This window comes from Colletes gigas, unplaced genomic scaffold, assembly GCF_013123115.1.
Source record: "Colletes gigas isolate AHSC1104 unplaced genomic scaffold, ASM1312311v1 Colletes_gigas_Sc00001, whole genome shotgun sequence".
NCBI classification, from domain to species: Eukaryota; Metazoa; Arthropoda; class Insecta; order Hymenoptera; family Colletidae; genus Colletes; species Colletes gigas.
This window is the reverse complement of record NW_025106630.1, coordinates 50398-63786: the sequence shown is the minus strand read 5'-3', so window position 1 is coordinate 63786 and position 13389 is coordinate 50398. Positions and strand designations below refer to the sequence as shown.

The window sequence follows — 13389 nt, the reverse complement described above, 5'->3', positions numbered from 1 at the left end:
TCTCACGTGCGGCAATAGTAATTTATCGGTTTGACCACTCTTGCGCGAATAATTAATGCGCGTTATGAAACACCCCGTCTGCCGCCAGTGCAGTATCTGACATACCGAAGGTTTGCATACAGTGGTGTACCACGAGGTTTCCCAATCCTACGAATTGTTTAAACGACTTCGTTGAACCCTCGAAAGTTTCAAACAACATTCCTTTCGTGGCATCAATCCGCGCCATATTTCATATCGAAGAAAATGGACAAAGCATTGTCAACGAAAGCGTATCTTCTCCCAAAGTGTATCTCTTTTACAAATCACGTGCCAATTATATTACTTTAAATTTTTGACTCTGAAAAATATTTTCAAAATAATTATTTTACAAATTCATTCCATAACTATAAAAAAAAAATTCTAGCAAAATATACAGAATTGTTTTCATCATAAATTTGTCAAAACCGCCATTTTCGAACGATTACACTCTGACCAAGAAATTTCGATACAGAAGATCATTGATCGTCTTCGTAGAAACTTTATATCGACTTTCTTTACAAACATTTTCTTATCGAAGTGTATGTGATCCCAATATATACAAATATAATTATGCATATAATTATTGAACATTTCAGTAAGAATATTAAAGTATTTAATTGCTCTTTTTATGTAAATACACATACGGCGCGCATACACGTATTAAATTTAAATAAAGCGCTAACAATTTTCGACAGACGCTCGCAAGGGTATTTAGAATTGTTTAATTCGAACGAAATGTTATTATAAGATCATTGCCGCGCCTTTACCACATACGGCCGTGGAAGATACATCGCGCGCGCGCACATTCGCGTGTCCTCGATGAGCTCGAAGTTACATATATAAACGATGCGTGCACGCTGTACGATGACTAAAACAGAATCCGCTGTTGTCAGTATAGTTCAGTGTGTTTGTTTTTTTTTTTTATTCATGATTCAATAGCGGCTGCTTGAAATTTGCGGAAGAACGTAGCATACGCATGTGGTCGAGATGAATGTCACGCACGTTGATATTTTCGGCGAGCTGAAACACGCGGGGAAATTATGGTACCTCGTAAATCCATACGAAACGATGTTTGAATTTCCGTACGACGTTCCTGATTATCAGCAACAGGTAGCTAATATTTATATTTTATTTTTATTCCTCGATGCACCGAATTAACTGTTTTTCCACGATAATTATTGTTAGTTCGAACGACGATAATGTCTTTGAACTTTGTACGCGTATTAAAATCTGTAATAAAATGTGCTTATCGTAGAAAATGCGATAGCGTTGGTATTAGGATACAATTTTTATGTATCGAAGTCGTAATATTTATGGATTAAGTTTGAAGTTTTCGTTTTCGTGCTCCGGTTTCGATGTTCTAAATTCGAGTGAACGTATACGGGGTATTGGTATTAGAACGAATCCATCGTGTTATTTGTGTGGTAAACAAGCGTGCTCAGAGTTTTACACGTGGCATACAAATACATTCGCAGACTTTCTAAATACAGTGCATTATCTTCTGCATTCCGATGTGTCGTATCTCTGACAGGTAATTAACAGATAATACCTCGAACGTACGACGCGAATTTACATCGCGAATTTATGCTTTACATGGACGAAAGTTACTTCCGTATTGTCGTGTCCATTTATATTATCGTCAAGTATTTCCTGATCGTTTCGTTCGATCTGTGAAATTTTAATGCTATGCTTGAATTTAAAATAATAAATTACAGTCATAAAAATAAGATAAACGTTTACGCAGGTATGGTTTCCGTTCTTCGTCCTCATAATACTGGAGCAAATTATATTGACGAGAAAGAAACAGAGCTTTCGTTTCAACGATCAAGTGACGTCTTTGTCTCATTGGATATTTCAAGAAACTGGCCGGTAAGCATAGGTAACGCTTTATTTTTCAGCTTTTATTACCATTTTGTACTTGAATTATATCTGCAATCATTGTTCGTCAAAAATTTGTTGCTTAATCTGTCTGTAAACAAACGATAAGGAGTTTATTTCGTTACTGTACGTGTTATGCAAGTTTTACTTTCCTTCGAAATTGTTTCGTATTTGTTATCCTACGGTACACAGAGTATTTGGCACTCCATGTTTTCTTATCTTTCGTCAATGGTAATTGAACATAGAGAATTTTTCTTTTTGTTTGGTTCAATTTTTTCCCGAGTTTTCGAGAGAAAAATGTTACTTAAATAGTAAATTCCTAAATTATTTTCATAAAACGTACGAATCACCTATTTGGCAATTTAACGATCTCTGCACGCAATAATTGTTCCAGTATAAATTGCAAAAAAATATGATCGATGCGAATATTATCGTACAGTTATCTGTAAAAAATTGTATCTAATAACAGAGTGAAAATTAGGACATCCAGTTTGTTAAGAAATATTGCACGGTCTCACAGCGACCGCTCTATCTACGCAAGATAGGGATAATATTCTTAACGGTGTGTATTAAATTGTGTACACGAATGCTCGATGCCCCGGTTAATGGTACCAAATCTATTTGCGCGCTGTTGTTTTCAATGAGTATTTTTAGCCACGGTGTTAACCCTCGTATTTTTATTGGTACACGATAAAAACGAATGTAAGAATACAAAGACTCTTATATTACTGCGTTAAGATATCACACACGTTACTAAAAATTTTTGCAAAATATTAGTATCCAGTTATACAACTCTAAATGTTTGAATTCTCTACTGTTTCCATATCAACGATAATAGTTTAATATTAATTTTTATACGAAATTTTTCAGTATCTTCTTCCGCGGCGCTGAATATTATGCATACATCGTAATTTACGAGAAATATCATTGGTGGAATCTGCCCTGGAACTCAGCGTGGACTTGGTATATCACTGCTGTCGGGGTGGATTTTTGTTACTATTGGGTTCACCGCAGTAACCACGGTTAAATTCCTATCCAACCATGTGTGTCATTGTCGTCCCTCTACTTGACGAATTTATAGTGTTTCTCGCCCGTTTGCAGAGGTACACTTTTTATGGGCTCACCACCAAGTACATCATAGTAGCGAGGAGTTCACTCTCGCGGTTGGTCTGCGGCAATCCATTCTGCAACACTGGTGTAACTTCGTGAGTATCGCTTCTATTACATATGCAGGGCTTTGCGGTTGTCTCAAGCCACAAGTGGATACGGGTACAATCGAATGCTCTATTCTAGACCTGCAAATTACGTTTTCTCGATTAATAAATACGCGAGACTTTACTTTGCGTCGTTTGTAAGTCGTACATCTTAAATTACATTTTTAATTACCTGTCCAAGGCCAATTTTAAATTTGTTACACTAGAAAATGAAAAAAAAAATTAATCGTTGACAAAGTACTTATCTATTTGATAAAGTTTTACAACATTCGTATCCATATTATGTTTATTAAATTCAAGGGTGAAAATTAAAATTTAGAACCTGCACGAACTGTTTTTAAATCGAATCATTTTAAATTTGTTCCATTAGAAAATGAAAAATATTAATCGTTGGCAAAGTATTTTTCTATTCAATTATCGTTTGATAAAGTTTTATAACATTCGTATTCATATTTATTAAATTGCCGGGTGAGAATTAAAATTTAGAACCTGCATAAACTGTCTTTAAACCCATAAAGAGTCATCTACTTCCGTTAAACCATTTTTGTATCCAAATACGAAGAACACAGTACCCTTTTAAAACACTTTTCGCGCCTGACAATGAATCGCCGAGGCTATACGAAAGATACAATATCTGTTTGCAGATGTTTTATTTGCCACTCGCCTTATTCATATCCCCCTCGCATTTCATTGCGCACAATCAATTCAATTTAATTTACCAATTATGGATCCACACGACCGTTATCGACGATCTTGGACCGTTGGAATTAATATTTAATACTCCGAAACATCATCGTGTGCATCACGGTGAGCTGTTTGGATTATTACTTTTCGAATATGCCGGATTCAATTATTCCCGACGAATGATTTATCACGAATTTCCCGCAGGTTGCAATCTCTATTGCCTGGATAAGAATTATGGCGGCGTTCTTATCATATGGGACAAGTTATTTGGAACGTTCATGGAGGAGGAGAAGAATAGTAAAATAATTTACGGTCTGGTCGTCAGTCCTCAATCTTTCAATCCGTTGTATTTACAGGTAAGAAACACGAGCGTAACTATGCTTTATAGGCCATACATGTGTTTCTGCCTAAGAACCGATGAAGGGAATTATCGGTCTGTTATATAACGTTACAATTAGTTATATAAACACGTACTCAATTGACACAACGTCCAAAGGGGCTGTAATAAGCACTCGTTTCGACACGGAATATTTAGTTCACTCGTCGAATAACATAGTAATTAGAATAACACGTAAACATGAACATCTTAAAATTATTTTTTAAACTTGTTATCGACCGATAAAAGAATATTTAAATTATAAACGTTGAATTTATTTATTAAAACTTTTTTTTTGCTTTTCAAATTTATTTCCGTCTGTTACAGATATTTTATGTTTACCAATTGATTCGAAAGAGTTTACAGATGTCCTCCATAACAGACAAATGGGCTGTTTTTTGGAAAGGCCCAAGTTGGTTTCCAGGCGCCCCTCGTTTGGGCCTCGACGACTACAAAATAAACGTACGTATTTTGTTTCGTACACTTTTACTTTACTATCGCGGCATTAGATTTCCGTTATAACAGGCATGATCTTGAGCTAATAGTTAAAAATGTATTACTTTCTCTTTCGCTTCTCGCTATGCTTTAACGTTGTTTGCAATAATTTTACTAACAGCGATATAAAGCGAACGAAATAATGAACTAGCTTTATCACCGTTGAATCAAAATTGATCGTTTGCACCATTCTGATCTATCGTTACACAATACCATGAAACTAGTTGTGTACTGTTGAGAATATCAATGAACTTATACAATTGCTATTTAGCAGTTAATGCAAATACGACATAAATACTAGTTTTGTGCCATAGGAAGACGGTGTAAACCGGTTTCATTTTACAAAGGAGCTTCACTGTACCAAGCACACACTAGCAGCCATAACATAAATATACAGCATATAATATAACACGTGAAAACCTGAGACGGGCGCATTTTTATCACCTTTTATCTGGATAAACTTTTTATTCCTGAAAGACAATGTAAATAACGAATAACTATTATCCAGATAATTTATTTACCTAAACCATATTTGTTTACGTAATTAACTAGATACAGACTTATTCAAAATTCTTAGAACAATGCCCACCTCTGGTGAAAATCTTCAGGGATGGTTTCAACGCTTAAAACCAATAAAATAAAGTTATATTTTTTTAAATATTTTGCTATGGATGCATTTACATTGTTTCATTTAACAATCCCTTTGTTGAATTCATCCCTGAAGTGATCCAATGAATTATCTTGTATTCTATATTTGTTTACGTTTATATTTATGACAGTATCAGCATTATGTTTCACTGCTTTTTTCAGGTCACACACAGGATTAAGTACGATAACTGTGTGTCTGTATGGCATATCGTTTACATAACTGTACACTTCTGCCTAGTTTTCTACAATCACCTTCAATTATATGATGAAACACAAGTAAGGATTACAATAACACAGTCTTTTAACGATTCAGTTTGTTTTATCATTGCAATGTCTTTAGCTATCGTTTTTACAAACAGGAATTTAGAAATTTCTCTTTTGTAGGATTTAAAGACTGTATCTTCTGGATTCGTAATTATTAATAATATGTTTGCTCTTACCACGATCGGATTGTTATTCGACAAATCGAAGTACGCCGGTGCCGCAGAATTTATTCGTTGCTTGATTTATTTAAGTTTCTCAATGGTATACAATTCGATAAATATATGCACGTATTATGTATATATCGCATCTTGTTGCGTTTGGATTATATATTTTCTTTGTAAAGTTAAATGTTAGAAACGGAAAGGTGTCGTAGAAAAACAGATATAATTGTTTGTTAGCTGATGTAGTTTTCCAAGCATGCTGTGTGCCGCTGCGTTTCGATTTTATATTTTCCTTGCAAAGTAAAATCGAAAATCGAACGTTATACGTATGAAACTGTGTTAAAAAAAAGCTGATTTCATTTTATAATACTTGTAGGAATGATCCTATAAACTATACGTTATTATACAATGAATCATAAATTATTTAATAACATTACATATTTGCTACAATTGATCAGTATTAAAAAAACAAAGCACAAATGTCAAATTATTTATTAATCCGCATACACAACATATATTTTTCATTGTAAAAGACAGATGTACTTAGTTCATTGAATAAAAACACAGTTACGGAATTGCACGTCTACTGCTTCCTGGAGTTGTTCTCATGGATCGAGCCATGGATCTATGACGCGTGATTGACGATTATTCAACAGCTAATAAATAACATTCACATTTTTTTCACTTTTTTTCTGACAAACTCAAAGACAAGAGAAGCTAAGAATAATCAATTAACAAGTTGATTATGTGGCCACGTAAATGAACTTTAATATTAGTCATTGACTTTAGGAATTTTACAAAGTAACATATTTCTACTTGTTACGTTATTAAAATGTCTAGGAAAACTCTAAATGAGGAAAACTGGTATATTAACTTTCATTTTGTAGCATTTAAGGAACACGAACTATAATATTCCTCTAACCTATGCTACATTATTAGTTTTTTAAATTTAAATTAAAAAGGAAATTAAATTATGTTGTATAAATGATGTAGTACTTAAGAGTATCTAATAATATCGCAGCTATCTTTACTAATTTGAGTGAAAAATTATCATAACATAAGATAGAGTTAGTTTCGTTAAGCAAGATCTCAAAATATTTCAAAGATATTAGGAATACTATTACAAAACATTATAATGCACTTTATTTGAGATAATATTCAAATAAATTTTGAGACCAGTGACGAAATGTTTTTCTGATTGTCTTTGAAATAGGATACTAGCGGGTTAAACACGAGTATTCACGCCAGAGAAGACGCTTCGCTCATGCTACATTCCATTGAGTTAGCGCAATCTATCAAGATAATCTTTTCACGTCCTTGAGCGTGAGTACCGCATATCGTAACGACACTATACCGAGTTTCTCACCCCGTCTCACTTTCAAATTATATTTTTTCCTTTGTTTCATTGTTATCTCTTCTAATTTATAATTTAGCGCTGGCCAAGTTGAACTGTACCAATCTGTGCGCCCATGGAGGAAAGTCCCGTGCGAGTAGTGATAGCTTCCACGCATGTGCGTGGCGGTAGTTTTCACGCATGCGCTTCGAATTCGTGCCGTGACAAACAATGGCGTGTAGGGTATTTCTCGCAACTGGAAACAACTGTATTTCTAAAACGGTTAGAAATACAAAAAAATGTCACATGGCGAAATCAAACGACATCGAATGATGCACAAACTGAATGTAATTTTATTTATTTTTATACATGGATGTGTCTAAAAATTGCAACAGCATTCTTTTTTTAAGTGGATCTATATAAGTGTGATTGCACCATTCGATGCAGATTTTAAAACGTTCTTACCTGCAATAGTACTCTTCCTTGGTAATATAGAAAGGGCTGATGATTTTGGGTTATTCCCGAGGGGAAAATTGCTTATGATCTTCGGATCATGGTGATACACAGTAGAGTTGAGTAGAATTCCGATTATCACGCAAACCGGTTATCCGGAATGTCGGAATAACCGGCATATTTACCCCGACTATTCTTGGATAAATTTTACGAATTATATTTCACGCAAACAATGAAGTCACAGCCGCATGCATCAAGCAGTGTCGTCTATGCTAAGCAGTTGACGAATAAGGCGTAGAAATTTTACATATTTTATTTTTTATTAACAAATTGTATTACTCCATTACCCGTGGTTGTGTTTATTAGAAATGAAAAACGCTTTCTTAAAAAAAATCTACAGTAGGTAGGTGCCTAAATTTTTCGGTGAGAAAAAGAATTTCAAATCGTACTGGAAAAATATTTTTGGCTGCGGGGGTCAATTACAATCATTTTTGGTGAATACATATACTCCCGAAATTCTACGCAGTTACGAGAAAAAAATTCAGGTAGTGAACAAATTTTTGACGAAATTAAAAACTTTCAAAATCATTGTGGAAAAATTATTTCTGGCTGCAAGCGTCAATTGCAATCCTTTTTAATGAATATACATACCCGCGAAATCCTAATTCTAGGCCATAAGTGTCGCTCCGAAATTTTATGCTAGCTAGATAGTAAGGAGTGAGCTAGCTAGATAACAACGAAGTGAGGTAGCTAAAAAGCAAGGAATGAGGTAGCTCGCTAGAAAGGAGTGAGCAAGCTAGCTAGCAAGGAGTGGGCTGGCTAGCTAGCAAGGCGTGAGCCAGCTCGCCCCCCGGCACCGAGGGTCTTGACCCCCGGCTGCTGGAGGACGTGGTCAATACTCTTTTCCCAATTGGGGAGGGGGGACAGTCCCAATGGAGTGGGCGGGCGAGCTGGCGGTCACGCACGAGGAACTTGCCGTGGCTATCAGACGGCTTTTGCCGTGGGGAAAATCTTCGAAAGACTCGTGTGGGATTCCCCGCGCCTATTGTAACGGGCGCGGGACCTACCCACTAAAAAACCCCACGGTGACCCTTCCGCACGATTTGGGAGGATACCGGGAATCGCTCGAAGCATACTTCCGGTATCCTCCCCGTGCCCGCGCTTTGCGCCCACCCGCGGGGGGACAAACGGTCCCCCCGGTAATCGCCCTGTCTCATAGCGGCAGGACGAGGCCACATCGTCCTGCCGCCATCCGTCCCGGGGCCGCGTCTAGTGGCGGCTGCGAGCCCCAACTCGCAACCGCCGCGACCCCTTTTCTACCCCTCGGAGGCCGGCAGCTCATGGCCGCACCAGGCCACCGAGGGTGCCGCTCCGTGCGCCGGACCCGGACAGGAGGCACTGCCACCCCATCCGGTCCGACCCTACGCCGCCTGGCGGGAGGGGGCTCCTATCAGGACCCCCCTCCCAGCCTGGGTCATGCGCCACGCCGAGGGGGCCGCCCGCGTCGCCTGACGCCCAGGCGACGCTCTCTCGCCACCAAACGAGCGCGAGCCTCAGCACGCCGCTGACGCTCGCGCTCCCTTCCCGCGGTCTCCTTCTGCAACATTACGATTTCGCAGAAGGAGGCCACGGCCCTCCACTTCTCCTCGCTGCCGAGCATGGCGCGCACCATGCCCGGCAGCGAGACATCCCGCCCGATGACGCCGATCAGGACACGGCGTTCACCCTCCCATGCAGCGCATACCTCGAGGGTATGTTCCGCCGTGTCCTGCTCAGCGTCACAATGGCAGCAACGCGCCGTCGGCTCCTTCCCTATCCGGCACAGGTATCTCCCGAAGCTGCCATGCCCCGAGAACACCTGTGCCATCCTGTAAGTGAGGCTTCCATGGCCTCTGTCCAGCCACTCACATAGGAGTGGCCGAACAGCCCCGACTGTCCGGTGCCCCGCGGTAGGCAGAGCCAACCGCTCTTGCCACGCGTGCACCACGGACTGCCGGGCCTGGCGCTTCAACTCGCCCCAAGCAGGTTCCTGCACACCCGGGACCGCCCCCACCCCCGCGCGACGGTCGACGCGGTGACGATACATCATCGCGTGCGACCGCGCGAGGAGATCCATGGGCGGCATCCCCGCAAGAACCGTCGCCGCCTCATGTGACACGGTCCGGTACCCGCGGACGACCCTTAGAGCCATCCGCCTCTGCACCCGACGCAGCATAGTCATGCCGCGCCGGGAGGCCGCCAGGTCGTCCGCCCAGACGGGGGCCCCGTATAGGACCACCGACTGAACCATTGCCACATAGAGGCGGCGAACTCGGCCCGCCGGGCCCCCCAGGTTGGGCAGAATCCGGCCCAAAGCCCCGACCATCCTCTCCAGCCGGGGGACCAGGCAGCGGAAATGCTCCTCGAAGCGCCAGTGGCTATCGAGGATCAGCCCCAGATACCTCATCTGGGGCTTCACCTCGATATTAGCCTCACCCACGCGGATCAGAGGGGGTGGCGGATCCTGCCGAGGTGAATGGAACGCTATCACCTCGGTCTTATGGACCGCCACCGTCATCCCCATCCCTCTGATCCGGTCGACGACGCGTTGCGCCCCCTCCTCCGCGAGACGCTTGGCCCTCCCCCAGTGCGCCCCGACGGCCAGCACCAGTGTGTCATCTGCATAACACACGGCGCTGACGCCGTCGGGGAGGTAGGCCGGAAGGAGACCTGCGGATTTCTCCGACCCGCACATCTCCCTCGGGGCAACCACCCGCCCTCGATAGGGCACGGGACACCTCCTGCGAGGTGACCGAGTCGTCCATCCCACATATGCGCATCTCTGTGCGCTTCGTGGGCCGGGCGACTCGGACACTCCGCTCGCCCAGCTGCTCCTGGAGCCTCTGGGCGAGTCGGTCCGCCTTCACGCCGCCCTCTGGACCAGGAATCTCCAGCAGGAGACCCTCGGCCACGGTCCTCTTTGCCCTCACGGAAGCGATGCCAAGCTCCTCCAGGGATATATTATCCCTGGCTGGGCTATCAGACGGCTAGGGCGCGTAACGCGACCTCGGGTCCGGATGGTGTGCCCGGCCAGGGCGTCCTTGAGGCTGACCTCAGGCGGTTGTTTGACCGATGCCTGAGGGAAGGGCGTCCCCCCCTCCCCCTCCCCAGTTGGACGGTGGCGACAATGGTCCTCCTCCGGAAGGATGGTCGGCCCGCGGAGTCTCCCTCCGCATACCGGTCCATCTGTCTCCTCGACAAAGTGGGCAAGCTCTTCGAGCGTGTGATTGGTACCCGCCTCGTCAAGCACCTGTCGCGGGGTGCCCCCGGCCTGGCCGACTGCCAGTACGGTTTCCGGGAGGGTCGATCGACCATCGACGCGATAGGTCGTGTCAGGGCCCTCTCGGAGTCTGCCGTCTCCCGGGGAGGGGTGGCTTTGGCAATATCCTTGGATATTGCCAACGCCTTTAACACCCTGCCCTGGGAGGAGATAAGGAGGGGGCTCGAATACCATCGGGTCCCCCCTTGTCTCGGGGCGGTCATCGGGGATTATCTCCGCGGCAGGTGGATCGAGTATCCGGGCCGGGATGGACATATGCGGAGGGAGGTGTACTGCGGCGTTCCGCAGGGGTCGGTCCTCGGGCCACTCCTGTGGAACATCGCGTACGACGCAGTGTTGCGGGCCGACCTCCCCGACGGCGTCAGCGCCGTGTGTTATGCAGATGACACACTGGTGCTGGCCGTCGGGGCGCACTGGGGGAGGGCCAAGCGTCTCGCGGAGGAGGGGGCGCAACGCGTCGTCGACCGGATCAGAGGGATGGGGATGACGGTGGCGGTCCATAAGACCGAGGTGATAGCGTTCCATTCACCTCGGCAGGATCCGCCACCCCCTCTGATCCGCGTGGGTGAGGCTAATATCGAGGTGAAGCCCCAGATGAGGTATCTGGGGCTGATCCTCGATAGCCACTGGCGCTTCGAGGAGCATTTCCGCTGCCTGGTCCCCCCGGTTGGAGAGGATGGTCGGGGCTTTGGGCCGGATTCTGCCCAACCTGGGGGGCCCGGCGGGCCGAGTTCGCCGCCTCTATGTGGCAATGGTTCAGTCGGTGGCCCTATACGGGGCCCCCGTCTGGGCGGACGACCTGGCGGCCTCCCGGCGCAGCATGACTATGCTGCGTCGGGTGCAGAGGCGGATGGCTCTAAGGGTCGTCCGCGGGTACCGGACCGTGTCACATGAGGCGGCGACGGTTCTTGCGGGGATGCCGCCCATGGATCTCCTCGCGCGGTCGCACGCGATGATGTATCGTCACCGCGTCGACCGTCGCGCGGGGGTGGGGGCGGTCCCGGGTGTGCAGGAACCTGCTTGGGGCGAGTTGAAGCGCCAGGCCCGGCAGTCCGTGGTGCACGCGTGGCAAGAGCGGTTGGCTCTGCCTACCGCGGGGCACCGGACAGTCGGGGCTGTTCGGCCACTCCTATGTGAGTGGCTGGACAGAGGCCATGGAAGCCTCACTTACAGGATGGCACAGGTGTTCTCGGGGCATGGCAGCTTCGGGAGATACCTGTGCCGGATAGGGAAGGAGCCGACGGCGCGTTGCTGCCATTGTGACGCTGAGCAGGACACGGCGGAACATACCCTCGAGGTATGCGCTGCATGGGAGGGTGAACGCCGTGTCCTGATCGGCGTCATCGGGCGGGATGTCTCGCTGCCGGGCATGGTGCGCGCCATGCTCGGCAGCGAGGAGAAGTGGAGGGCCGTGGCCTCCTTCTGCGAGAGCGTAATGCTGCAGAAGGAGACCGCGGGAAGGGAGCGCGAGCGTCAGCGGCGTGCTGAGGCTCGCGCTCGTTTGGTGGCGAGAGAGCGTCGCCTGGGCGTCAGGCGACGCGGGCGGCCCCCTCGGCGTGGCGCATGACCCAGGCTGGGAGGGGGGTCCTGATAGGAGCCCCCTCCCGCCAGGCGGCGTAGGGTCGGACCGGATGGGGTGGCATTGCCTCCTGTCCGGGTCCGGCGCACGGAGCGGCACCCTCGGTGGCCTGGTGCGGCCATGAGCTGCCGGCCTCCGAGGGGTAGAAACGGGGTCGCGGCGGTTGCGAGTTGGGGCTCGCAGCCGCCACTAGACGCGGCCCCGGGACGGATGGCGGCAGGACGATGTGGCCTCGTCCTGCCGCTATGAGACAGGGCGATTACCGGGGGGACCGTTTGTCCCCCCGCGGGTGGGCGCAAAGCGCGGGCACGTGGAGGATACCGGAAGTATGTAAGTTACTTACTTAGTTACTTATTTTGCAGTTAGTTAGATCGTTTGATAGTTAGTTAGTTAGTAAGTTAGTTAGTTAGTTTGTCAGTTAGGTAGTTATTTTGTCAGTTAGTTTGTTAGATAGATTGCTAGTTACTTAGCAAGTTTGTCAGTTAGTTCGTTTGTTTGTCAGTTAATTAGTGAGCTTGTCAGTTAGTTCGTTAGTTTGCAGTTAGTTAGCTGGTACGTTAGTTAGTTAGTTAGTTTGTTAGTTAGTTTGCCAATTAGTTAGTTAGTTTGTCAGTTAGTCAGTTAAGTTGCAGTTAGTTTGTTGGTCAGTCTGTTCGTTAGTTAGTTGTTAGCCAGTTAGTTAGATAATTAGTTAGTTAGTTAGTTAGTTAGTTATTTAGTTAGTTAGTTAGGTTGTAAGTTAGTTTGCAGTTAGTTAATTAGGTTGTTAGTTAGTTAGTTATTTTGTTAGTTAGTTAGGTTGTTACTTATTTTGCAGTTAGTTAGATCGCTTGATAGTTAGTTAATTAGTTACATATTTAGCTTGTCAGATAGTTAGTTACTTAGTTACTTAGTTACTTAGTTTGTAGTTAGTTAGTTAGTATGTCAGTTAGTTTGTTAGTTTGTTATATGTTAGTTAGTTTGTTAG

The 13389-nt window shown here is 45.0% G+C and overlaps 1 protein-coding gene across 1 annotated transcript; it reads left to right on the top strand.

Moving 5' to 3' along the window:
• The first annotated feature begins 906 nt into the window (after positions 1 to 906).
• On the top strand, positions 907 to 6206 carry LOC122405334 (alkylglycerol monooxygenase-like). The gene is made up of 9 exons (XM_043410007.1): positions 907 to 1128; positions 1763 to 1887; positions 2767 to 2918; positions 2998 to 3101; positions 3755 to 3917; positions 3999 to 4150; positions 4498 to 4632; positions 5476 to 5589; positions 5698 to 6206. The coding sequence occupies exons 1-9, from the start codon at positions 1006 to 1008 to the stop codon at positions 5929 to 5931; spliced, it is 1302 nt and encodes a 433-aa protein (XP_043265942.1). The 5' UTR covers positions 907 to 1005; the 3' UTR covers positions 5932 to 6206.
• Positions 6207 to 13389: the final 7183 nt, after the last annotated feature.